Genomic DNA, 25,225 nt, shown 5'->3' on the forward strand with positions numbered 1-25,225 from the left:
TTGAGAACATTGAGGAGCAATTTCACATTTGCACTGACATCTAATTTCTCAAGTAGAGTCTGAAAGCACAAATTGCCAAGGATTCCCTGTGTGCCCAATTATCCTGCATCAATTTCCTTGACCCTGCGGAATGCTGGTAAATTAATCATACCACTTTTTTCCCTTTTTTTTTTTTTTTTTTGGACTCTCGTGAAATACATATGCACACGTTTGATAAACTAATCATACTTGGTCGGTTGTACTCACAAAAAATGATTCAGTCCTGGAAACAGGATGAGAGTTCACAGCCAGGCCTGGGGAATAGGGAGTTGATAAAACACACACACACAGTCACGTATGTACATTCACACATAAAAAAAAATACTAACACAAAGAGACAGAATTCTGTTACATTCACATTTGTGTAATAAAATTCAAACAGATTCATGAATAAATAGGATGAATGTAATTGTATAACTCAACTTTTGTTTAAGCATCAGTCATATTTTATTGAATGTATTGTATGCTGTCTTTACAGAAGGTTTTTCTGCTTTTTCAACAGTTGTGATACCATTTCCTAGACTGAAATATAACAGGAAAAAAACAGGAAAAATAACAGCACTTCTCGTCAATATCATCAATTCAGCTGTCATATATTGAACAGCACCATTAACAGCCTAAGCATGTGGATCATGTTCAATCATCATCTGTGTAACACCGTATTTACCACACTGTCTTACCTGTTGATCCCAACATGGCTGTGGAGTGGGCTGCATTTTGGAGCAACAGTGTCCTCTGGTGGAAGACAACAAACAGAAGGATACAAGTAAATACAAACAATAAAGAAACAGGGACACTAACAAGAGTGTGAAGAAAGAATATGGTATATAATGAAAACATGTCCAACTATACATTTGAGGTTATTGGAAGAGAGTATTTCAAGAACAACTGTCTTTGGACTAGAAAACATACAAAAAACCAAACAAAAAAAGGCCTAATCAAGCTAAATTCAATATTTTGAGTGTCAACAGTAGATATTTAATTCCAGACACAAACCCTCAACTCACGAAATTAGTGGATAAACTATCATATACCAAAATGAATATAAATGATATACATTTTGCCTGATTTGGCACATTTGGTATTGGCTGTACTTTGGGTAGGCATTACAAAGAGGACTCACTTCCACTTTAGCAAGATCTTTCAGCATGCAGATTAATTCTATTAAAAAGCACAACCTCCCACTTTAAATTTGAACATTTAGATTCACTGTACAAGGTTATATTGAGATATCCCATAAGACTTAAGCAGGCTAGTAAATAAATATCCTCTCGTCAATGTCATATGTGAATAATTAACATGTAGGCCTACCTTGGTTACTGTCCTGCCTACTGTACATGTCCTATTGTTTTTAAAGCATGTTTGTATGTAAATTATGTACAATTTTTAACGTTCTTTTCACTTAAATACCAAGTAACACTGAAATTACAGTTTTCATGCATGTAGTCAAATTAAACTCCATGTTGCTGCAGGAATTGGCTAATTTGCCATCTTGTGTTTTGCTAACGAAACCGAAATGTTGAATTTGAGAACTTTTTAGACTTACCTCTGTATTCATTGAAGAAAAAATACATTTTGGAAAATGTGGCCGTCTTATACTGAGAGTTTACGTTAGTTGAAAATACGATATCCATTCATTACAGTAATATATGCTACGATAAGGCAGAAGCAGGTTAATTCGCCTCATTAAGTTCAGCTGGGCGGTCTTTAAACCGTGAACAGGGCTAAGCTAGCGGTTTATGCTAAACTAAGCTAATGAATAGTTGCGTATTTAAAAATAGTGGAAAGGAGTGAAAATTGCCCATTTCTAATTGCATTAAGTGTGTGAATAACAATTGAAAAACCAAATATATTGAGTATACTGTGGTACACTAAAAGGAAAATATGGTAAAGAAAATTACTAAAATGATTAATCCTTATTTTAATAATATATTTGTATATTCTAGTGGGTCAAACCTGTGCTTTTGTGCGTAGTTGGGCGTTATTTAATTTCACAGGGTTGACAACCAAAGACAATTATCCAATACTGTACTGTCATGAGAAACTCCTTGATTGTCTTTCTGTTTTCAATTGAGCTGAAAACCAACAACACAGTTTAGAAGGACAGACTGACTCTGTGCAAACACCTGAAAGTGGCTCGTCCCCAAACCAAACTCAACCTCTACTGGCCATAATGAAAAAACACCATGATGCTACATTTCCACAGAGGTACAAATGGAGGGGATTACATTAGGCGACAGAAAAAAAGCCAAACTCAGAATTGTAGTGCAAAACATTGAAGACGATCTTTATTGTTCACAGTTAAACACAAGCCACTGCTTTAAGAACTTCCTTTTTGCCATTTTATCCCAGATATCTCCAGCTCTGGTCAGAGTCCTGGTTTCTTCAGTTTGTGCTGATTGTACCTTCTTTCTTGGTTTGCGGTAGTTACTACTGTTGGCATTTAAAGTGGATTGTTGAACATGCTTTAGATAGCGAGGCAAAAGGAAGTGACAGCAGGAGTTCCAGGTGGACAACAGGATTTAGACGACTTTCAATGCCAGAGTTTACTTCTAATAATCAGAAGAAAACTAGGTAACTCCCAGTTTATCAGACCCGCAGAAAGAAACCTGATTTGACAAGATGTAATTAGTTTGTTTCCCACGCTGTACTAGCTGAATGTACACTTAACATGAGAAAAAAAACACAATTCAGAAATCACCTTTCAACAGAGAAAGATGACTTTTTATAGCTTGGGCTTGCGTTACTTGCCAGGTCTGATTCTGTAGGATATGTACGCCATGGGAGCCCTTCATGGCTGAATAAATAAAACATAAAAGGTACAATGGAATTCAAAAGAATGCAAACAATTTAATCAGTTTTACATTTTCATACACTTTCCTAATTTCATTTCTGCTGAAATACGCGAACCAACTCGACCTACATGCTTGCCTTTTTGCAAACAACACACATTCTCTCTCTGACTTAATTTGGACAAAAACTCAATTGAGTTTTGTATGGAAATGTCAGTTTTTCAAGTGGTTTCACTTCAAAGTTTCCCCATAGTAAACTAAGCGTCTTGTAGGTACTTATCACCTCAACCGCTTTGATGTAACCCTCAACATGCATTCTGATATCAAACATATATTTCGGTCCATGGTCAACGCCAAAGCATGCCTAACAGATGATCGTGACAGATGTAACATTACTAGCTCTTTGTTTGGATTTTAAAGGGTCAGCACATCCAAACTACAAAAAGGAATTCTCACTTAACTCTAATAGTATATTGTTTTATCTGTCCAAATTTGGAGATGTTTGTCTCGTAGATTCCTGTTTTCATAAGCAACACAATGGTGGTGAAATAAGCTATAATTGTGGTGCCCTCAGAAGTTACAATTGACATCTAAAAAAATATCACAGCCCGTCTTTGTGAAATAGTATCCATGTGACTCGACAAACCTCACTATAATTCGTTTTCAAATGGACTATTTCTTCACTAGAAAGTAGTTCCAGTACAAATTCAGAAAAGTTTGTTGATTATCCAACGTAACTGTGACACTGTTTCAGAAGACAAGTTGCTCCTACCATTGTGTTGGCTGTGAAGGCATAATAAAGCGACAAATATCTGAAAAATATGGGTAAATGTTTTCAAGCAAAGTGGGGTTTTTTGTCATTTGGATTAATTTATCCTTTAATCTTCAGACTCACAGTGTCACACAGTTATCGATAACTGCATCTTGCTAGCATGAGCGTCTTTGCATAAAATCTAAATGCATACCACTAGCATCTCCACTGGTAACAACTCATCAACTTTGTATCCTTGTCAACATTTTTCAGGGGAATGACTAGAAAAAAAATAAGAAAAAAAAATATAGGAAAACATTGTGGGAAATCCTGTTGTCCACTCAGAGGATTTGAACAAATAACACTGAATTCCAAAGAGTCACTGACATGTTAACTCTTTAGCTGATTTGTAGCTCTTCTCCATTGTTTAAAACTTGTAGTCTCTCGGCCTCCGCCCTACGTCCCGCCTCAGATCCGTGTCTCTAGCTGTGCTCGTGGTGTGTTTCGTTGTAGTCCATGATCTTTAGCTGCTGCTGCTGCTGCTGCTGCTGCCGGGGGCGCCCTGACCCCGCCTGACCCCTCCCTCCGCCTGAGCCTGACGCTGCCTTCCTGCGGGGGCTTTCCTGGCTGGTGGCCCGCTGCTTGGGCTCAGAGGGGGTGGGCACAGTGAGAGGGGTGGTTGGGGTTGGAGTGGAGGAAGGTGCGGGACCAACGGGGGCGCCATAACCTGGGCAGGGCGGCTCCACGCACAGATCCGTCTTCAGGCCGTGGGCGAGACCGGACAAACGCGTCGCCGGTTGCTCCGCGTCGCACTGGCTCTCGCTCTTGTTGCGGAACAGCTCGCGGGCCCTCATGCCCAGGAAGCTCTTGGCGCTGGGGTAGGAGCCCACGGTTACCGGTGCGTCGCAGGGGGGCAGGGCAGTGAGCGGGTTGCTGTAGGGACAGGTCAGGGAGGGCTCAACCAACAGGGGCGGGGGGGCCGGGTCCTGGCTGCCGTTCATGGAGTTGGCTGCCGCCTTCGTCGTCTTGGAAGAGTTGCTCACCTTTGGTTGCCGTGGCGATAAAGTGCTGCCGTTGCCCCGGGAGGAGTCGCGGGGCGGTCTACCGTCTACCAACTCCTCGATGGTGTGAGGTTTGCTTCGTCCACCTGGCACCGTGACACTGTGGAGGAGAATAATATTAACACATTATAAAAAAGGACCCAGAAAACCATTGACTGGCCACTAATATTTAAATGATTGCATAGATAACATTCATTCATACAGTATCTGACACCATCACCATTGTATCAGGTTTTACTCCAAAGTTAGTTAAATATATCATTTAGGTGAAGGCACTGCTATCACTAATATAGTAAAAGTGACGAAATGTAAGCACTTATAAAGCGCAATGAGACACAAACTAAATTCATAATGTTTCCAAATGACCAATTTAACTTAGAAGTGCATAACCCAAGATATTTACCTGAGAGGTCATTGGATGATTAACAAGATCAAAAAGAAATAGCTGAAATCTGTTTCTTTTTTTACTCTTCAATTTTTTACATTAAATACAGTCATAGTTGATAGTTTTAATATATTTAGGCTTTTATAAATGGGTTAAAAAAGTACAAATATAACATGTGGTGTTGCTCGTAAGACATACCACATGTGAGCATCACACTGGTCCGTTTAAACTCTCACAATGCACAAAGATTGGGGACCATTATAAAACATAGCTTAAGTAGATTGAATCGAGTGGTCATTTTAGCAGTGAAATCGCAATTCAACACAACAGCTCACTAAAGAAAATGTGCAGAGCCTGACCTGGAGTCAGCACAAGTCTGTGGGTCAGCTCTGCCCCCTGGTGGTGGACTGCTGACAGTGCTGACAGGAGCCTCCATCTCCACCCTGCTGTAGAGCTGCAGGAGTTCAGTCTGCAGCATCTGAGTGATCCTCCTCTGAGCATGATACCTGCTGTCGGAGGCCTGCAGCTCCGCCCTGCAAACAGAGAGAGGAAGATTGTTAGGAAAAATATCACTCGTCACCGGCTTGAGCTTCAATATCAGGATACATGCATTTATTATCCTTGCAAGAATGGAAGTAGTCATCACATACAGAGCTGCATGAGACAAAATAGTTCCCAGAACAGTGTCCTTCACATGCTTTATATACAAGAGAGGGTGTATCAGTCACAAGATGCAGGAATACCGGTTCAAAGCAGTATACAATGTTTAGTTTAGATTAGCTAAGACCCACATAAGCAATACAGTCATATTTCTATCTCCATAGAGGCTGAATCTTCATGCTAATCCTTGTCACATAGCTATCATATGCCTAAAACAGTGTGTCCTGACGCTCTTCTGGGTAATCATACATCCGGTTATGTACACAGCAACGTAGGGCCTTTGTTATCATGTGTTACTCTGATATTGGAAGAGTACATTCAGAATTTTCCCAACAAAGATGAAGAGGGCAAAGAGGATATATGAAGCTTCTTGTGAGGACTTGGAGGTTCAGACTCACTTTGCTTGACACTTCACATCCTCCAGGAACTTCTTCTGCTCGGCGATGAGGTGTTCCTTCTTGGAGAGGTGCGTCTCCAGCTCGGCGACTCTCTGCTGGGCCGCCTCCAGTTTCTGACCCTGGACCAGCAGGCTTTGCTTCAGGGTCTCCACCTCGTTCCCGTAAGACACCTTCAGCATCTGGGCCTCCTGCATGGTGGTGGGTCAGTGTCCACACAGGCACAAAGTGAAGAAAGGATTAAGAAATAAAAAGAGACTAGGAGACAGTTTGACCCCTACGCTTTGTAATTTCTACTTCCAGACTTTACAAATAATGGAGCTAGAAATGAGATGCAATTAAAACCACACTAAATTATCCTATTAAGTATGAGATTAAGGTACTTAATCAACATGAGTGTTTCCCTCTAGCTACTTTATATTCCATTAAATCTCATTGGGAAATATTGTACTTTTTACTCCACAAATTACAAAAGCTGAAAACTTGACTTTTCTTCTGAGAAACTCATGAAAAGTTGACATTTTTTAGAGATGCGTCTTTCTCACAGAATACGGACAAAGCTTCAAACATATGATAACCTGATACGATATCATTCTTTAATGGAGATTAAACTACCAAACCTAAAACATAAAGAGCAGGAAAATGCAACTTACTCATTAATCCAGTAGTCATATTATTCTAAAAATACCAACGCAGGACTTTTCCTTGTAACTAAGTATTTTCCCAGGGTGGTAAGAGTACTAAGTTAGGGAACTGTAAGCCAGTAATACCAGTAAATTAGTGTTCCTATATTGTCTCTGTGGTCCTTTGCATCTGTCCCACACACAGACACACCCTCTCTCCAGCGTACCTTGGTGTTATCAGTGCTTCCGTGCTGCAGGTCCTGCATGGACAGCTTGTGCGCCTCCCCGAGGAGCAGCAGCTGCTTGTTCAGGAAGCTCATCTGCTGCTGGGTGCTCTCGCTGTTGCTCAGCTGAAGGACACGCAAGACAAACAATGACGATGGAGGGCAAAACAGCAATTATACTACAAATCACACCTGTCCCGAAATATCTGGGAAAGCATCAACACTGAGTACGGCGGAATGAGTCATTAATGATCTCTCCAAATGTGCCGTGCACATCCCGGCATACACATCTGTGGCGGAAGTTCACTTTATTTCTCTGTTCCTATTAAAATGCTCTTAAGAAATTCATCCCCAGGCCTTGATATGACAGAATACTAAACTATACAGGCTATTTCTTCTGGCTGAATATCATAAATAGGACCTTTAGTCCACTAAATCCCTGTTTCCTGGGTCAGAGGATTTAAACAGACCTCACACAAACCCCAGGAGGCAGAAAAACACCCGGACCCCCTGTGCCGCTGACCCAAAAATAGAGAAGGAGAGACAGAATTTCCAAGGCAACGGAGCCCTGGGACAGCGTGCAGACTACAGAGAGGTGGCAGAACGAGGGGGGGGGGGCATGTGCTGCTGTAACCCTCCTATAGTCTGACCCAACTGTCTAATCACTATCCTGCTCAAGTTCTTTTTATAGAAAGGCAGAAAAAGACATTAAGAAATCTGACATTATTAATGACTCTCTGGTTGGTCGTTGACAATAAATGTACTTGTGCTATTTTTTAATTAATGAAGTTTCCTACTATATTCTGTAAATTGACGTTTATCATTTCCTTTATCTGTCTCTTTCTAGCTTTTTTTCCACTTATGTTTGTTGATATATATTTTATATATTAGAGTTTTGAGTAACTATACTATTTGTTTATAATGCAAAAGAAGGTGGATTTTTATTTTCACCAGAGGAGCCTGAATGGCAGCGACTAAACACTAGTTCTGATTAAACTAAGAGCAATTTAATGCTGTGTGATAGTGATCAGTGTTAGTGAGCAGAGGCGCGTTTATCTCCTTATGTGAAATGTAAAACCTGCCCAGACATGAAAGATAAAAAAAACAGAAGACATCCTGCTTTTTGGAAGGAAGCATCAGATACAAGTTGGACTGGAAGCGTCACTTTTGTATTTAGCACTGAAAAGTTTGGCTTTTTGGAATTTATATGCAGGATTTTTGTGTTTTTTTGGTTCATATTGCAATGCACCTATTGTAAGTCACGCTGGATGAAAGCATCAGCTAAATGAGACGTAACATATTGTAATGTAAAAGGCTGACATTTTTCCATGGCAGAAACACCAGTTCAATTCAACTTCCAGTAATAATATAGCAGCAATTTATTGAAGCTGATTTACTTTTACACATCCGTACCAACAGTAATACAAATCGTTTCAGAGTACAGGCTCTGGTACTGAATAAACCACCTGAAACTGACAAATACATGATTATAATCAGACCATGACTCAGGTGTTTTTTTACCTTGATAGTCATCTGGTTGAGAAGGTGACCAGTGTGGCAGACTTTGTTGTTGGCCCTCTGAAGCTCCGCCTCCAGATCATCTATCCTTTTCTGACCCTCTTGCAATTTACTCTGAACACAAAATCAGATTAAAGAGATTTACAAATATCTTACAAATGCAAAAACTGTGGACACGTGTATTTGTACAGTCTGATATTTAATGTGTATATAGAGGTGAAGGATGTGTACCTGGAGCTCCTGGTTCTTGGTGTAGTAGTCGTCCCGGCCCTGCTGCAGCTGTCTGATCTGACTGTGCAGTCGCGTCACCACCGTCTCCCGGTCGTCCCACAGCTGCCTGTAGCGCTGCTGCTCCACCTGCAGACTCTCCCTCAGAGACACGATGTCCACGCTCTGCAGGTTCAGCTGGTCCTTCTGCACACACACACACACACACACAAATGCACAAAATAAGCACAAAGTGTGAAGCGGTTAGAGAAAATAGATCTTTTAAAGCACTTTGCAGCAGTTTATGCAGTCCAGACGGTCTTTTTTGCTGCGTTCACACTGCTGGAAAAAGTGTCCTAAAATGGAATGTTTTTTCTGTGCCTGTGTGACTCAGGGGGTTTTTGTAATAGGGTGAACATAAAAATCACATGGAATCTGATCTCTCTGGAATATGATTTGGATAACTTCTTTTGGACAACAAAAATCAGATACAGGTTGGAATTGGTGTGACTTTTATTTCACTCTAGATGGAAAAAGTCATTTACATTCTGTGCTAGCCCGATCCACTCAGTGAATAGAAAACAGACATAACTCCTGGCGCTAACCACTGCTAACAAATCAAACCGCAAAAGCTTACGCAAGTGGCCTTCATGTTTAATTTCCTATGACAGCATGCTAAGTGTGATGGGATTGTTCTTTTTGCATTTGGGTCAATCCAGAAACATGACCAATTCACACAGGAATCTGACATCGGACACATGTAAAGAAAAATCTGATCTAAGCAAATTATTCCAAATAGAGCACAAAGCCTTGCAGTGCGAACACAACTTAACTGAGGGCATTTTCCCCGTTAACAAAACTCAATTACCAAGCACAAGTTTCCGCTGATTGCTGCATGAATGTGTCAGTGTTTCACCACTTTGTTTACATTTCATCCCATGAGACAGAACAGCCTTCTTTGAAAGCATCACTTGTTGTCTCGGTCACCAAAACAACTTCAGTCACAGCTTCTCTGCGGCGTCCTACATATGATTCTTGACTCATTTGACAGCTAGAGTTTTTAAATGCCTCTGAAGATATCTTTGAAGTACTTAGATGTGTTACTGTTTTTGTGTGGGGCTCATCTCATGAAAAAGATAACGTGCAAACTTGCCATGGCGTTGTTCTGCTCCTCCAGCGCGGTGGCGTTGATGATGCGGCGGAGGAGGCGGCGGTTGCGCACGGCGTGCTGCTCCCTCTTGTAGCGCTCGTACAGCAGCTGGTTGTGCAGCAGCAGCAGCTGGCTGCGCAGCGTGTGGAGCTCGTCCAGCGGGGCCGAACCTGGGGAGCCCGCGGGAATAATTGTGTAAATAACAAGGTCACAATCATGACACACATTAAAGTTTAAATGTGCATTAAGGTGTATTATATTGCACATTTCAAGCAATAGTCAGGTTGTCATTAGGATTGTAGCTAATACTTTAATAGCACTGTAGTTAGAGTGGAATGGTTGCTAATCAATTGTTTTGTACAATATGCATATATATTAAATATATTCTATTCATCTTATTATTGCACATTTGTATTTTAAATATATCATATTTTTAAATATATATTTATATAATTTTTTCCCCTAAAATGTAGCTACAAACCCTGAACCTAATTTACCCCTCGGATATACACACCAGAATATTACAGATAATTAAATGACTGTGCAAAAGATAAAATACTGTATAAATACTATGGATCTTATATTTTGGGATATTTTAATTGAAAGAAAACGTGCGAAAAAGGATGAGCTTTTGCACAAAAGATACATAAATCTCTGTTAACAGTCCAAGGCTTTGAACCTCTACCTACTTCTGTTGGTACCGACTGAAATCTGACTGGAGCAGCATAACAAATATCTCAAGGACCAAAAGTTAGCCTTGACCATCTGGTGTAACATCAATGATCTTGTTTATCTACTATTTGATTAAAGAGTTTCTTACATACATCTAATCTGATTTGGCAATTTTATTGAGTACAGCATTTACTTTTTGAAAAATTTCGATTCTATTATTAAATCAAAAATGGTTTCAAGTGAAAAGTAAGGTTAGGCGTCGGAACAAAAGCGTTTTTTTGTATTTGCAAAGGACATTTTTGAAGAAAATACACACCCATACCAAAATGCTGGAATCTAATTAGGTGGAGACAAGTTAGCTGCATTGTGCTAAGACTTTTTCGGTTTCAAGAAATGATATAATAACATTTCCAAATCTGCACTTAAACTAATCACTTGTACCTTGGCTCATGGTGCAAACTTCCCACAGCCAAACAGGACTGAAAACAACCATAAAAAGGTGACTGTTTTATAGATCCATATCCAGTGATAGGATTATATCAGCTTGTCTTTTAATTTGAACCACTGACCCGATGGTTAGAACTCTACTTGGCTGACCTTAAAAAGGCACCGTTCGTATGTTTGAAGGTTGTATTAAGTAAATATCTAAAGTCATTTTATTACTTACAATAGATGACAATCTGCACACCGCCAGTTTGGTGAAAACTACGGCACAGAAGTTAAAGATTTTCCCTTTCCTATAGTGTGTTATATAGGTTTTCGTGCATGTAAATGGTCTGCAAACGCTAAAATCCCAAAGTTCCCTCCAGAGGGAGTTTCTATGTGTTCTGCAAGGTAAAATATCTGTATTTGAAAAATGGGTTTGGTGTGTTTTAGTTAAAAATACATTTTGGTGCTGCCCCCATCCAAAGCAGAACAATGCTTAGCTTCCTTTCTCATACTCCTGTGTGTTCCTCCAAACTAGTGGCATGCCGACAGCCCTCGACTTTAAAACAGGCTGACTTGTGGATTAGTATACACATCTCAACCTCAAGACATCCGTACTATCCCTTTAAGGCTGCTTTAACCATTTAATCACATTGTAAAGATATTAAAAATGTGGAAAATGCTGTCCCCTTTCAAGATAACGCTGCACACAGAGCTTCACTTGTTAACGTGTACAAAGGGGAAGAGGGCAGAGAAAGAGCATTTAGAGGAAGATTCCCATGAGAATCTGATCCAGAGAGGTCACATCGGTTTGAGAGAAATGACTCCCATCACACAAACCCGGGGAGATGATTACGTTTCCGTTGTAATTACAAGTTGGCGGAGAGTTTTCAAAAAAGACAACAGAGCGTTTCTGTTTTGTTGTCAGCTGGAGAAGATTAGATTCTGGCTCTGGTTGACTGAATGCACACAGGGGAGGTAAATAAACGTTGAGTAAATCTCTAATAAGTGGCAAACTTTTCGAATTTCTGAGTTGATCGGGTTTCTGCGTGACTGTGGGAACTTTGTGCTTCTCGATAAACCCCTCCGCTGAACAAATTCCCTGTCTGTCTGTCTAACGTTTTTAACATGCTGTTCACGTCTCGGAGCTTGTGACGAATCACTAGTCATGCCTGAAAAACGCTCCATCTGCAGTCCTCATAATAGAGTCTTTTATCAGTGTACGGCAGTGCTGCGCTGCCAGTGTTTACCTCCAAAGTGCGTCCAGTCAGCTGACTTACTTGGCAAAGGTAATCTGGAAAAAAAGGAGAGAAAGAAAAACATTTTAGAAGGATGATCTGCCTCGGATGTTTCTCTCTTAAGCTGCTCAGGATAAGACTGTAAACAGAAGTCCTTCCAGTAGCCATTTAAATATGTGTATAAATAAGTGTTTGGGGAAGAGCTTGTGGTTTTTGGATTGGGAAAAAATATTGCCGTGTCCAAATTCATCCATGTTTTATTGACGTTGGTTGTATTACAAAACACAGTACATCTCAAACCAGGTTTTCCCGGTTTACCGCAAGTACTGTGCCATATTCAAAAGGAAACACAGGTTTTGCCAGTTCAAACAGAGCACATGCCAGACTTTTGTCCTGCTTTTGGATGTTCCAATTAAAGAAGTGATGGACCCAAGCAACAGGCAATAACATTTTCTATGTTGTACGGATTTTACTGATTTAAACGTGTTGAATTTATCACAATAAGTACAATAAATATCAGTAAAAAAAAATCTATCCACACCGTTTATATTGTCATTTAAACCAACTTGATGTGTATGTAAAGCAACCTGTTATTTTTTTCACATTTGCTTGTATGTGTACTTAGTCGTCAGAGGTTTAAAGTCCTTTCTGGATTAATTTACTAAATATTTTAACTTTAGTGTATTTTTGTAATTGCTTATCTTTTTTAATGAAATACATTTAAATCTTTATTTATTTCCCAAAAATATAAACACAACTATCTCAGCAGCAATTTAACAATGCAGGAGATATTTGAACGTTTTAAATTAAGTTTATACTTTCTTGTAATTGTTTGTTTTTTAAATGAATACATTTAAATAAAAAAGCCATTTAACAATGTAGTAACAAATTGGAGGATGATATATTACATTGTTAAAGAATAAACTACCATACAGCATTTATAATATAAAACCATCTGAAACAAAAGAGTATCGCAAACACTTGAATACAAATAAAAGTAAATACTAAAACCATAAAAAACTAATTACATAGGGTAATTTGATCTTAAATATTATATTGTAGAAATGTCACTGCTGCAGTCTAGTTATTGGTTTCAAATATTTTGATATAAAAACACTGCATGATAAATTTAACAAAGTTTCAAAAATAAACATGCCTGACTTTTTTTGTTGAACAAAACTGCTTAAAAATGTGTTCAAAATTCAGCGAGGTGTGACAATTTTAAATCTCCTGCCTTGATAGACATAGATATGTAAAGGGGGCGTGGCCTAACTGTACCAATATGACCGCCATGTTGACATTTAATGCAATGAACAGCAGCAGCCAGTGTTTGTCTCCGATGAAGACAGGCGTGGGGGTGATAGATGAGTGAAATGAGTGAAGCCAGATTGTTCTGTGTCCAGAGTTGACTCTGCTGACGCAGTTGTATTATTGGCTCTGACCGGTTTGCTGTGTGTGTGGAGAAAGAAAAAAAGGGCAGACGGACTCTGAACAATGTCGTGCTTGTTCTCAACGGGCTGTTTTCTTTTGGCCGCAGTAACAGACTGGAAGCGACCCAGCCAGGCTGAGCACAGGAGAGAGTTTTGATGTAATCTGTTTACCGAGTGTGTGATCAACATGAGTTTCAGGAACTAGAGAGCACAAACACCTCCTCCACGGCTGCACTGTCCACTACATGAGATCACTTACTCACAAAAAGTAGTGGGAATAATGGGATTGTATTGTTATAAATTGGAACCAAAATGGCTGAATTCGCTATACTTTTTTGTGTGTGCCAGGTAAACTTTCCATGGTTGCATTCATTCATTTATAACTTTCAGTGGTGTCATGCCAGGACAAAAACATGAACCACTGTCTATTCTATCTCCAAATCTTCAACTTGACTAACGACAGAGAAGGGAGGGTCCGGCTTGCGCTCGTCACAGCCCCATGCTCACACAACATTTGTGCACACGGCGCAGTAACGCTCGTATGCAAGTATGCTATTCCACTCACAGATAAAGCGCTGTGTGTGATGGTACACACGAGTTGGTATTCTGAAGCTCTGCTGTCATGTGGCAGTGACAGCAGTGAGTCAAACAGTGCACCCTCGACAAATCTTGTAGAACTGTATGCCTTGTGAACAATTGTGGGGAAATCGTCTCAATATGCTATGTACGTGATTTGAAGATTATCGGATGTTAAAAATAAGGCTGAAAAAGAGTTAGGGTTAGGTGCAAAAGTAAAATGGTGGAAAACCTCTTTACACGACAACGATTCTAAATAATTACATAAACCGGCCATTAAACCTTGAATAAAGTACGAACTCATTTGAAGTTAGCCCCTCACCTCTTGAGAACTTTATCATGGGTGTCGCTCCCCTGCTGAACAAGGCGATCCAGCACCTCCAGTGGCGAAGCGGTCACTACCCCCTCCTCCTCCCCGTCCTCCAGGCCCTCCTCCTGCTGCAGCAGCCTCTCCAGCGCCGCCTTGTGCACCGCCTCCGACGTCTTCTGGCCCACGAAGAGCGAGGCGGCTCGGGGCAGAGCCAGGTCAAAGAACGACTCGTAGGGCACCATGGCCCCCGGGGTCTTGCTGCAGGGGCTCGGGGAGAACATCCCAAACTTGCCCACCTCGTCGTCTGGAGCTGAAGGGCTCCGGTGCAGGTGGTGGTCGATGGGGGTGAATCCTGACTGGAAGGACCAGGACTGATCGAGGGCTGAACTCCTGCTGTCCCCCGCTCCCCGTCCTTCTCTTTCGCTCCCGCTGGTGCTCACGGTGCTCTCCCCTTTGTCTGGCGTTGATTCAACATGGTGGGTGACGGGGTCTCCGGACTGGGCGTTGGAGAGGGTCTTGTCTAGTGCCTGACAGCCAGTCAGAGTCTCAGTGGTGTGGTAGAAGGGAGAGTCGAAGCCCCTCAGGCCCGACAGCTCCTGCTTCTCCTCGGTGATCTTCAGCAGCTCCTCAGTGATGGCAGCTGCATCAGAAACAACATAAGGAGGATTTTGGAGGATTTAAACCTGCGTGTATGTTCAGAATGCCAATAGCTGTGCTTAAATATTTCTGCCGGCGCTTCAAGTGCCAAGTACCTGCTATCCTAAACAGAAAGAAAGAAGATTTCTGGGCTTCTGTTTTCCCCCCAAAGAGAGTGGAAATGTTTAAGTCTAAAGCAGCGAGCTTTGGCAGAAGATCTTGTACCATTTGGCAGATGCTCTGATCCAAAGCGGTTCACAGAACTGTAGGTGCATTTATTTTTAGTACGAGTGGCTCAAGTGGGATTTAAACCAATAACTGTGCAGAGCTAGCTAAACACACAGGCATATAAACAGGGATGTGTTAGTATCTTGGATATTTTAGTAAAGGTGCATGAGCTCAGGTTCTTTTAGATGAAGTAAACTCTAAAAGAAGGATCCTCACATAATAGTAACAATATCTGAATTCGGTACAAATTGTGAAATTGTGTTACACCTTCATGGTAATTATTATACACATTAGTAATTGTCTAGGCTGCATTTATGTGCTATGTTCTTTATAAATAAATATTGTTTTACCACTGGAACTGGATAAGCAGACTTGAGTCAGGAAACCCTGTGGTTTGGCTCATGTTTTTTAGAGCCTCCACGCCTCGTCAAAGAGAAATCAAAAACAGTTCATTTCTTCTTTCTGGGACGGCCCAATGTAACACTTACATTTGGTTTTAGTGGATATATCCCACAATGTGTCCCGGTGTTTTTCCATGCCGAGTCAAACACTGATTGTATGTTGTTATTGATTTTTTACCAAGTGGATACTCACCCTCTTCCCTCTCCTTCTCTGTTCTCAGCTGAAGCTCCAGCTCCTGCTTCTTCATAAAGACCGACAGCTCCGTCAGAGTCATGGAGATGATCTCAGCAGCTCCTGCATCTGATGAGGAGGTGTTTTTAACAGACGTATGAAAAATAACATCTCCAAAGCATATACACAACATGTAACTAAGGCTGGAGCCACACGAGAACGGTAACGCAAATGAACCGAAATCGTTATCAAAAAGGTCTTCCGTCCACACGCAATAGGCACCAGAAACGTGTCCGTCCACACGAGACCTCTCGACCCGCTGGAGACGCTGTAGTACATATGCCGGGCCTGTAAGTGGCGCTGTACTTCCGCCACAAAATACACCAAAAGCAGCGAAGAAGACTTCCGAGCATGGTTTCCATGGTTGCCCTTCTGTTTATTCTCCACAGTGGATTTAGCAGCAGAGGTGGGGAGAGGCAGGGCTCTTTTTCTCCGTCAGCTGATCTCTGATCTCTCTCTCTCCTGTCCGATTAGACTTCACTCGCGTTTATGTCCATATCTAGCTAGTTCTAGCTAATGATATGACTGCCTGAGTGTCAAAGGACACCTAAACAATAAGCGACATTTTGACCGGAGAATTTTAGATTTCGGCTAACGGAAACTCTGCCGTGCGGGGGGGTCTGCTGGAGGCACCTGCTGGGTGCACTGTCCTGCGAGATACCGGGACCTGGCTCGAAACACTCGGAAAACTGTTGTTGTTGGCGAAACACATCAGCAATGACGCGGGTGACACGGGAGTGAGCAGGAGAGGTGGGGAGAGGCGGGGCTATTGCGTCATCGTTACCGTTCTCGTGTGGCTCCAGCCTAAGACAATAAGAATATTGGTAAAGATGTTCGTAACACAACGATATCACTGGGCTCTGGTTTCAGACAGAGGGTGAAAAGAAGTGCTGCAGCACAGGCAGTATGAGAAAAATAAAGACCTTATAGAACATTAAAGCATGGAAACATGTCACAGTAGAGGCACAAAATAGGCCCCTTTAAAGAAAGTAAACATGTTTTTTGTTTACGGCAGCGGTTTTCAAAGTGTGAGGCGCGCCTCCCCTGGGGGGCGCCAGAGAGCTTCAGGGGAGGCGCAGCGTGAGAAAAAAATAAAGAGAAACAATGAAATCTAGCTCGTTAACTTCAGCTAACTTTATGCGAGCGGCAACATGGATCGATTTTTAGTGAAGTTACCTAAAGTGAGAGAGGAGACAGCGTCTGGCCACCCCAGTTGGCAGCTTTGTTTTGAAATAAAAGTTGTGGCTCATCGGACATTTATCAGAGAAAATCCCTGATGTCCGAGTGCAAGTGAATGCAGCACAAGACGCGAGCCTTGTAACCCTGGCGCGAGCGAGGAAATGTGATTGGCGGCGATTTCATTTGAACGGGCGGCAGAAAACGAGAAGCATTCGGACCCAAGTACACGGAAGGAATAAGGTATTTGCGGTCTACAATGACAGAGAAGAGACTGTCAAATTTGGCTGTGCTCAGCATTGAATCAAAACGCACTAAAGCTTTGGATGTTAATACGTTTGTGAGGCGTTTTGCTGAACAAGATGGTAATCGCCGCATTCAGCTGTAATAGGCATGCCAACTTGATGCTCTGCTCACGGATGACTCGAGCATTAAAAACTGTTAAGATGATGACCTTACGTGTGTACATATATTTTTTTCTTTGTGGGGGTCTGCCCTGAGAAAGTCAAATAAGATGGTGTGTAAAACTACACTGCCCAGACAAAAATAAGTAACCACTTTGATTTAACTAGGCCAGTAGGTAAGGGCATTCCACTGGATAATAATACCCCTGCATTATAGCAACAACAATAATAATAATAATAGCAATAATAATTGGGAGGGGGGGCGCGGCTGTTCTTATATTCTCTGAGGGGAGGCTCACCTTCCCACACTTTGAAAACCCCTGGTTTACGGTATTATATCTGCACCAAAAGATTTATGAGTTCCATGTTTGTGCCATTTCCAAAGAAGGAAGTATTCTGTATATTGTAGTGAAAATGTAAAATGTGAACCAAATTATTCAAAATGTAGCAACAAAACGAGAGCTCAAGCTGAGTTTCAATTACATCCAGGCTAATTGAGTCCATGTTGGATCCTGTTGTATTGCAGCAGGTCTGCCTGTCTATATGTTAAACACCTGGATCAAATGGACTCTGTCAGTTCTGATCATGTGGTACATCATTGTCCCCTCAGGAGCCAGACAAATCTGTAAAAGTGTCAAATGATTTGACACCTTTTTACCGCGACTGAGTTAATTGCTTGCTCGTGATGTTCTGTTTCTACTAGGTCTTTTCAGGTTAGACATATTTTGGCTCCGGACAAATTATTTGCGCCTCTGACTGCCCTTTCTGGTCCTTTCCAGATAGACAATTAACCATGCTTGTTCCTAGAAGTCATTTCAGATACAATTGAAAAATGTAGGGCCTTTACTTTGGAATTACTGATGGTAAATTAAAGTGTTGAGACTCGCCGTGACTAACCTCTGTTTGCGGATCCTTCTGCGCTCTTCTCGGTCTCTTTCACGGGCTCCTGTCTCACCAGCGCGGGCTTACTGCTCTCTCCTTGCCGGCGGTCCTGGAGAGTTACACAGACAACAGTATTAATAATTCGTTTAGGATAATATTTGTCGTGGTTTACTTCAGCTCCTTATGTTTCTGAGAACATTTCAACATTCCCCGTGAGGTAAAATGCGATTAAAAACGTGCATAACAGTCTGATTAGAGACTCTTTGCTTATTTCTGCACTAGAATAAAGAACATTTATGAGACAAAAACCCAAACAAGACAAAACAATGATGCGAGTATACTGACTTCAACCTTTTTTTGCTGCTTTACAAAAATCAAACATTTAAATCTTGATAAATAAATGTTCTTTCTTGCTATCAATGAATTTAGTTTTCAAGATAATAGAATATTTATCATATTTGCTTGGATCTTCCTCATTAAGCCGCATAATAATAATAATAATAATAATAATAATAATAATAATAATAATAATAATAATAATAATAATAATAATAATAAGTGTACTTATTATAGCACCTTTCACAGAAATAGAATTCACAAAGTGCTTCACAAGTAAGACCACAGAAACATGAATACTCATAAGCACATGAGGCAGACATTTTAGGTCAACATAAAAACAAAACCCAGACCACGTGGAGCCCTGAAAGGAACAAACGTAATAACAGAAGACATGACACACATCTCAAGTAGAAATAAAAGCCAATGTAAAAAGAGAGGAACAGGATCTGGAACAAAATTCAGAAAAACAGCCTACTGGAAATTAATATTCATCACAAGGTCATTGACCCTTTGCAATTCTGTTACACTGAAAACATTCAGGTGCATGGGGTGTGGTGTAAAAATGTGAGCATGGAGGGGGGAGAGCATACCTTTCTAGGTGGACTGGACTGGACTGTGTTGGCTGGTAAGGAGATTATGGGGAAGTCATCTGATAGGCTGGGAGGCGGGGAGGAGGTGGCTGGCGTTCCTTTCCCTCCTGCTCAGGAGATAAAATTCCACTGTTACTTACTCCAGTCACTACCGTCAATCAACAGTTGTTTTAAACCTGGTGTAGTAGTGTGAGTGTGTACCTGATGTGCAGTGGAAGCGGCTGGGAAGGTGTGAGGCACTGTGGGAGAGCTCTAGGTTGGGCGACATGCCCCTGGAGGAAGGGGGCGTGGCCATGCCGCACAACGAGGAGGGGCTCCACAGAGGGTCCTTCCCCACGCAGGAAGAGTTGAGTTCACAGGTGGAGTTCTGCACGGAAAGAGACGAAACAGTACAATTATTACAGATCAGTAAGAATGGTTTAGCATTGTTCTCTCTCCAGAAGGGAGATGGATTATGTCTGTAAAGTGGAATTACAATTGGCGGCAAGTTGTTTTATTTTAGGATAAGGTCTGCAAATGGGGGGGAAACAGCTACCTTAGCTCTGTTCATTTGATATACGTACAAGTGGCGAGATTACCTATTCCCTCCTGTTTGATTCTTTATGGATAGCTAAGATAACCTAGCCTGAAGGTGAACCTGTCATTTCATTTTGAATGTTCAATGTGTTCAGCAGACATAGAACAAAATGAGGCAGGACACAATCCGATGAAACTACAACCAATCAGATTGACCAACACAAAATGACAATATTTAAAGCCTTTTTCACAGAAAGTTTTATGGTCCTATTTGGTAATCTTAAAATGGCAACCCTGGCTTGTTATACTTGCCATATCTCCAATTCTGCTTATGTTACAGTGCCTATTTTGAGCATCATCAATCATCAATATATACATGCCAATAATATGCTTATGCATTTTAAAATGTGGATCTCCATCTGTCTCTTCTCCTAAAAAATGTAATGTTTTAGGAGTTATATGTCTGAAGATATTGAACACTAAAAATGGCTCTTTTTTGGCGCTTTTTACTGAAAAACATCTTTCTGATGCAGATGGAATGACTACATCTACATCATGTACTAAACCCATAGGTGAAGTAAAACTGATCATCAAGAAATAGTGTGTTTCAAGAAATGTGCACATAGAAAATGACAAAATGATCAATCCTTGCTATAGTAACCCAGAATCCACAGATTTCTCCATTACATTTAAATTCTTCAATGTTTCCCTAATTATTCATAAATCCTCAGAGAGACCCCAGGGGGTAAAATAACACCCCTCCCTTGTGTGGCAGACCCAATAATAGAAAGGAAGGGACTTGATCTCTATGGCAACCAGCCCTAGGGAGTGACTACATAGAGGTGGCATGATGAGGACGGTGCACATGTTTAATTCCTGACTATTGATCTGCCTGCTGACTTTGATGACTCAAAAACTGCCCACTCACTTCCTATCCGCTCTTTTAAAGAACATGAATGGTTGATGTGAATGAGAGTAATGTGTGGTTTTCAGAGGAATGCCCTGACATACAGTAGGGAGTGTAAACATGGCTGCATTTACAAGAGTTAGCAGCAAACAGAAGATTAACGGCATGTAGCTCCGTTACTACCCTCTGAACCATGATTTTGACAGCTTTTAACCGCATTACGGATGATCTTACCTGCCGTCTGGAGGTCTGTGGGCTGCGGGAGGAGGACTGTGTCCCTGGGAAGGGGGGCAAGGACAGGGGCGGGGGGAGCCGCGGAGTCGAGAACGGGGTCGAAGAGGAGCTTCCTGTTGGCGAGAACACAAATAGTCTGATCAATCTTTCAATGGATGCACCTGCCGACTTGCAGTGGTGCTTCTTTAGTCTTTGGACGACACTGTTTGATGACTGCTCGTTCAAAAAAGATTCATATCAAAAACACAAGTGTTTCACTGAAAAAGGCCTATTATGGCTACAAATAACATTTTTCATTATTGAAAAGGATACAGAATGTTTCTTGTTTGAAATTAAAAGTGAAATTGAAACTATATTTTTGACAAAGCAAGGAAACAAACAGGCTTATCTTATCCTCATATTACTCATATGTTTCTCAAAATATTTTTCCAGACCCTTTGTCTAGAGTTTGGTTTTAACTCAATACAGTTTTAAGATACAAATGGGGCTTACAAGATTTCAAATTCTGCTGTTCATGTTAAAAATCCAGTATAGATAGGAGAATAATTAGACAGTGTCACCACCTCTTTTAACACTGCAATCTAAAAAATAAAGGCACTATCGTCTAAAAAAGAAAATAAATCCAGTCTCATTGAGGCTCTATCAAGTGTATGATGCGTTTCTGACCGAAGCTGCTGTGGAGGTCAGTGTAGGGGCTGGAAGTGCAGTCTTGTGGTCGCAGGTGGATTTGGGGGTAGAAGTTCTCAGGCATGGTGGCGTACCCCTCCTCACAGGAGGCCTCCTTCGGGTCGAGAGACACTTTGGCACATTCGATGACGATATCGTGGATTTCATACTTTTTCCACCTACAAAAAAGCATAGCACCGTTAGCCAAAGAGATGCAGTTGACTTCGGAAAATAGATTGAGAACGTAATTGTTCCGTTTCTAGGCAGAGCAGGAAATAATAACCTGGTGGGGTCCAGCTCGTGGTCCTTGGTTCCTGTCACCAGTTCTGGGTGAATACGGACGTGTTCAAGCATCGGCTGAAGGGAAAGGTTCAAAATCTTTGTTAGTAATCGGCTGAAAAAACTCGAATGAAGTGCACGAAGCAGCAGGGATAACATCCTCACCTTCACTACTTCTTCAAAGGTTTCCATGTTCTCCTTCATGCTGTAATGGGAGCGCAGGTAGGACACGAAGTTGCACGGATACATGCCGTAGAGACGGTGGAAGAGGGAGTAGACGCTGGCGTGCAGGTGGATTAGATACACCTCAGAAACGTGCCCTGAACATGTGAAGAGAATCAAAGAAAAGAAGCACAAACTTGAACTGCTGCGATACACGACACGATATCTGGAAATAAAGATGGTAACTATAATTTAAGTAGAGTGATTGACACTTTGATGAGATGTACTTCATATATATAAACGATATAAACAAATGATAACTTAACACCTACTCCCTCCAAAATAATATCACTTGTATGTGTATAATACAAAAGTGTTGCACCGCAATGTTTTGTGGGAAATGACAGGAAGCTCTAACCTGGATTCTTAAGGTTCCAAGACGCCAGGCGACCGAAGATGTCGAAGTACTCCCACAGGTGTTGTTTCCCAGCTTGAGGGATCATGGGTAGCAGAGTGATCAGCACTAGAACTCCAGTTATCAGCACCACTACGTCTGTGTCCGTCTGCAGGAGAGAGAACACGCAAGTATTCAAGTTAGTGATAAAGTCAGAGACTAATAGTTGTTAATAGTTAAGAACCTTTAATTACTTATCTCTGATAAGATGGTCTCTTAAGTTGATGTTTCTGAATATGTCTGTGATGCCCCTGTGGGTCCATCAATGGAGAGGGTGTGGCTGTCCTGTCTGTGCTGCATTGATTGCACTGATTGCAGTAACTCAGGTCTGGTGCCCTGCAGCTATTTAAAGCCTCTCTGTTGTCTCTCTGCTTTTCCCTGCAGGCCCCCGGTTTTGTTGAGTATATGCTGTTGTTACTTTAGTTGCTTTACTTTGTGCACCTCAACACCCTCACACATACACGTCCATGCAACCCTCACCCTGCATTTACACTACTGATACCACTGACGTCCACACCTCATGCTTTACTTATTGTTGCACTTCATTTGATTTGGCTAATTTGAATTGTTTGGTTAAATAAACACATTTTAGTAACCGTTGATATGGTGTGTCTCCTCTTTGTTATGGCCTTTTGAGCCAGGTCGTAACAATGTCATTATAATGAGGGTGGCCTTGCAGTTTAAGGGATTTAACCACAGCCGTATTCAAGCTAAGCTAGTAAGGACAGGCATTGATAAGTAATTTATTGCTAATATTCAGCTTGTAGGTTCCAGAAATGGAGATATTTAACATGCTGGTAGAGAGTTGAGGAGGCAGGTGGTTGGTTAGGAAGATAACACCTGCTTACACAATGTTTTCAAGACACTAGTATTCAACATATGAATATTTATTTCACTAGAGAAGATGGAAATAATTTTGCATCTATTTTCAACTTTTTTTCTGTGTCTATAAAAAAAACCTGAGTTTTCTAACCGGCTGTTGTTTTTGAGGGAGGTTTGGCTTAAGTGTTATGTTTAATATTAACTATTCAAAAAGGGTAATTTGTTGCTTTGGCAGAGCATGCATGTCATTTAATACAACCTCTCTTACTGTCTTAATTTGGCAGAAAGAGGTGCAAGTGAGTCCAGGAAAGGTCTGTGTTTAGGTCGCTAGAACATCTTCCAACTGTACCGTGGAGTTAAAGTTGGCAGGACAATACACATTTCATTTGGTTACCTTCAGGCATTTGAGCAGCGAGAGCAGCAGAGGGTATCGAGCGATCTTGTGGATCCAGGACGGCTGCTTGCGGATGACATGGCCGAGCAGAGTGAGGGTCGGCAGCCGGCAGGCCTGTTTGGTCATACACTCATTCATCTTGTCCAGAAGGTGCTGTGAGCGAGGGAGGGAGAGCCGAGTTAGCTTTGTATTCAACACATCAGGGAGCAGGAGTGTTTCGTGTCATTGACTTATAGGCAACTTTCATTCAGGGAACTTCATTTAGAAATTGAGCTTTTTCCATTTCTATAGATATATGTATGCTGTATTTACAAATCAGCTGTTTGATTCTACTTTGATCTCTCTAATGGAGGTTCAGAAGTCCAGGATGGTAAGATCGTTTTGACTAGATGCAAATAAAAGAGACTACAGAAATAATGAAAATCGCCACAAAGCCACAACAGATCCACATCTACGTTTGCCATGGCAATATGCAAATACTAATAAAAACAACAACACAAAGACAATTGATACTATTTTGAAGAGCTAAGGGCAACACCACTAACACACTTAATGTGTTCTGTTGATTTAAGTTCTGTTGTGTTCATTGTTAAATGTAACTCTTTCAATGATGTGACTCCTGGCAATGTGAAAATGCAGCGACAAAGACAGCCTGTGATATTTTGTCTCATTCTTTTTGAAAGAAACTGAAGAGAGATTTTGCATTTTTGTGTCAACATTACCGCATCTAAAAAAACGTCAGTGTTGAAATTGTGTTGTTTTTCTACATTGTTCTGCATAAAAGTGTAGACTTTTTAAAATATGTATAAGATATCTTATAGGAGGCGTGTGGCGCAGTGCGTTGGTGTTCGGATCAGGGGGTCACAGGTTCAAACCCCACTGCAGTCAGCATGTCGTTGTGTCCCTGGGAAAGACACTTCACCCCAAATTGCTCCTGTGGGGATTGTCCACAGTATTGAGTATGTCAGTCGCTTTGGATAAAAGCGTCTAACAAGTGACATGTAATGTAATGTAATCTATCTGTGACTGTGTTTATGGTTCCATCTCCATATTATTCCATTATTTTACATGCTTGGCTGGACCTCTCCTGTCATCATATATCAGACCGACATATCAGTCGGTGTATATAAATCAGGAGGCCAGACTTCATTTATTTGTTGTCCCTCTCAAACTAAATATATTGAAAGTATGGATCAACAGTCACTCAGATCCTCTTTTCCGATTGGCAAAAAATGATTTCACCACCAAATTGTGCAGTTTTACATCCCGGTGTACGACCATCAAGCTGCTTTTCTCACCTTATCGTGTGGCTCTCTGACAGAGGAGAGGATATGCATGGCCTGGGCCGAATTTGTTTCCAAAAAGTAATCCACCAGTCCGTTTAGCAGCATGGACCCTCGTTCTATAAGGGGGGAAGTATCAGTTAGAAAAAGAAAGAGTAGTCTG

The 25,225-nt window shown here is 41.2% G+C and overlaps 1 protein-coding gene across 1 annotated transcript in view; it reads right to left on the reverse strand.

The window, feature by feature from the left end:
- Positions 1 to 2,299: 2,299 nt before the first annotated feature.
- The window catches only part of tsc1b (TSC complex subunit 1b), a 28,846-nt gene continuing 5,920 nt past the window's right edge, over positions 2,300 to 25,225 (reverse strand). The window contains exons 3-22 of the mRNA XM_034125791.1: positions 25,078 to 25,181; positions 23,780 to 23,932; positions 22,528 to 22,672; positions 22,113 to 22,267; positions 21,952 to 22,025; positions 21,669 to 21,847; positions 21,003 to 21,115; positions 19,547 to 19,712; positions 19,346 to 19,452; positions 18,432 to 18,525; positions 15,916 to 16,023; positions 14,470 to 15,097; positions 12,154 to 12,197; positions 9,809 to 9,975; positions 8,680 to 8,862; positions 8,452 to 8,562; positions 6,934 to 7,056; positions 6,087 to 6,274; positions 5,388 to 5,561; positions 2,300 to 4,743 (exon numbers count right to left, since the gene is read on the reverse strand). Of these exons, the coding sequence (XP_033981682.1) occupies positions 4,065 to 4,743; positions 5,388 to 5,561; positions 6,087 to 6,274; positions 6,934 to 7,056; positions 8,452 to 8,562; positions 8,680 to 8,862; positions 9,809 to 9,975; positions 12,154 to 12,197; positions 14,470 to 15,097; positions 15,916 to 16,023; positions 18,432 to 18,525; positions 19,346 to 19,452; positions 19,547 to 19,712; positions 21,003 to 21,115; positions 21,669 to 21,847; positions 21,952 to 22,025; positions 22,113 to 22,267; positions 22,528 to 22,672; positions 23,780 to 23,932; positions 25,078 to 25,181 (3,695 nt within the window). The 3' untranslated portion in view covers positions 2,300 to 4,064. The remainder of the gene's footprint in view (positions 4,744 to 5,387; positions 5,562 to 6,086; positions 6,275 to 6,933; positions 7,057 to 8,451; positions 8,563 to 8,679; positions 8,863 to 9,808; positions 9,976 to 12,153; positions 12,198 to 14,469; positions 15,098 to 15,915; positions 16,024 to 18,431; positions 18,526 to 19,345; positions 19,453 to 19,546; positions 19,713 to 21,002; positions 21,116 to 21,668; positions 21,848 to 21,951; positions 22,026 to 22,112; positions 22,268 to 22,527; positions 22,673 to 23,779; positions 23,933 to 25,077; positions 25,182 to 25,225) is intronic.

This window comes from Trematomus bernacchii, unplaced genomic scaffold, assembly GCF_902827165.1.
Source record: "Trematomus bernacchii unplaced genomic scaffold, fTreBer1.1, whole genome shotgun sequence".
NCBI lineage: Eukaryota > Metazoa > Chordata > Actinopteri > Perciformes > Nototheniidae > Trematomus > Trematomus bernacchii.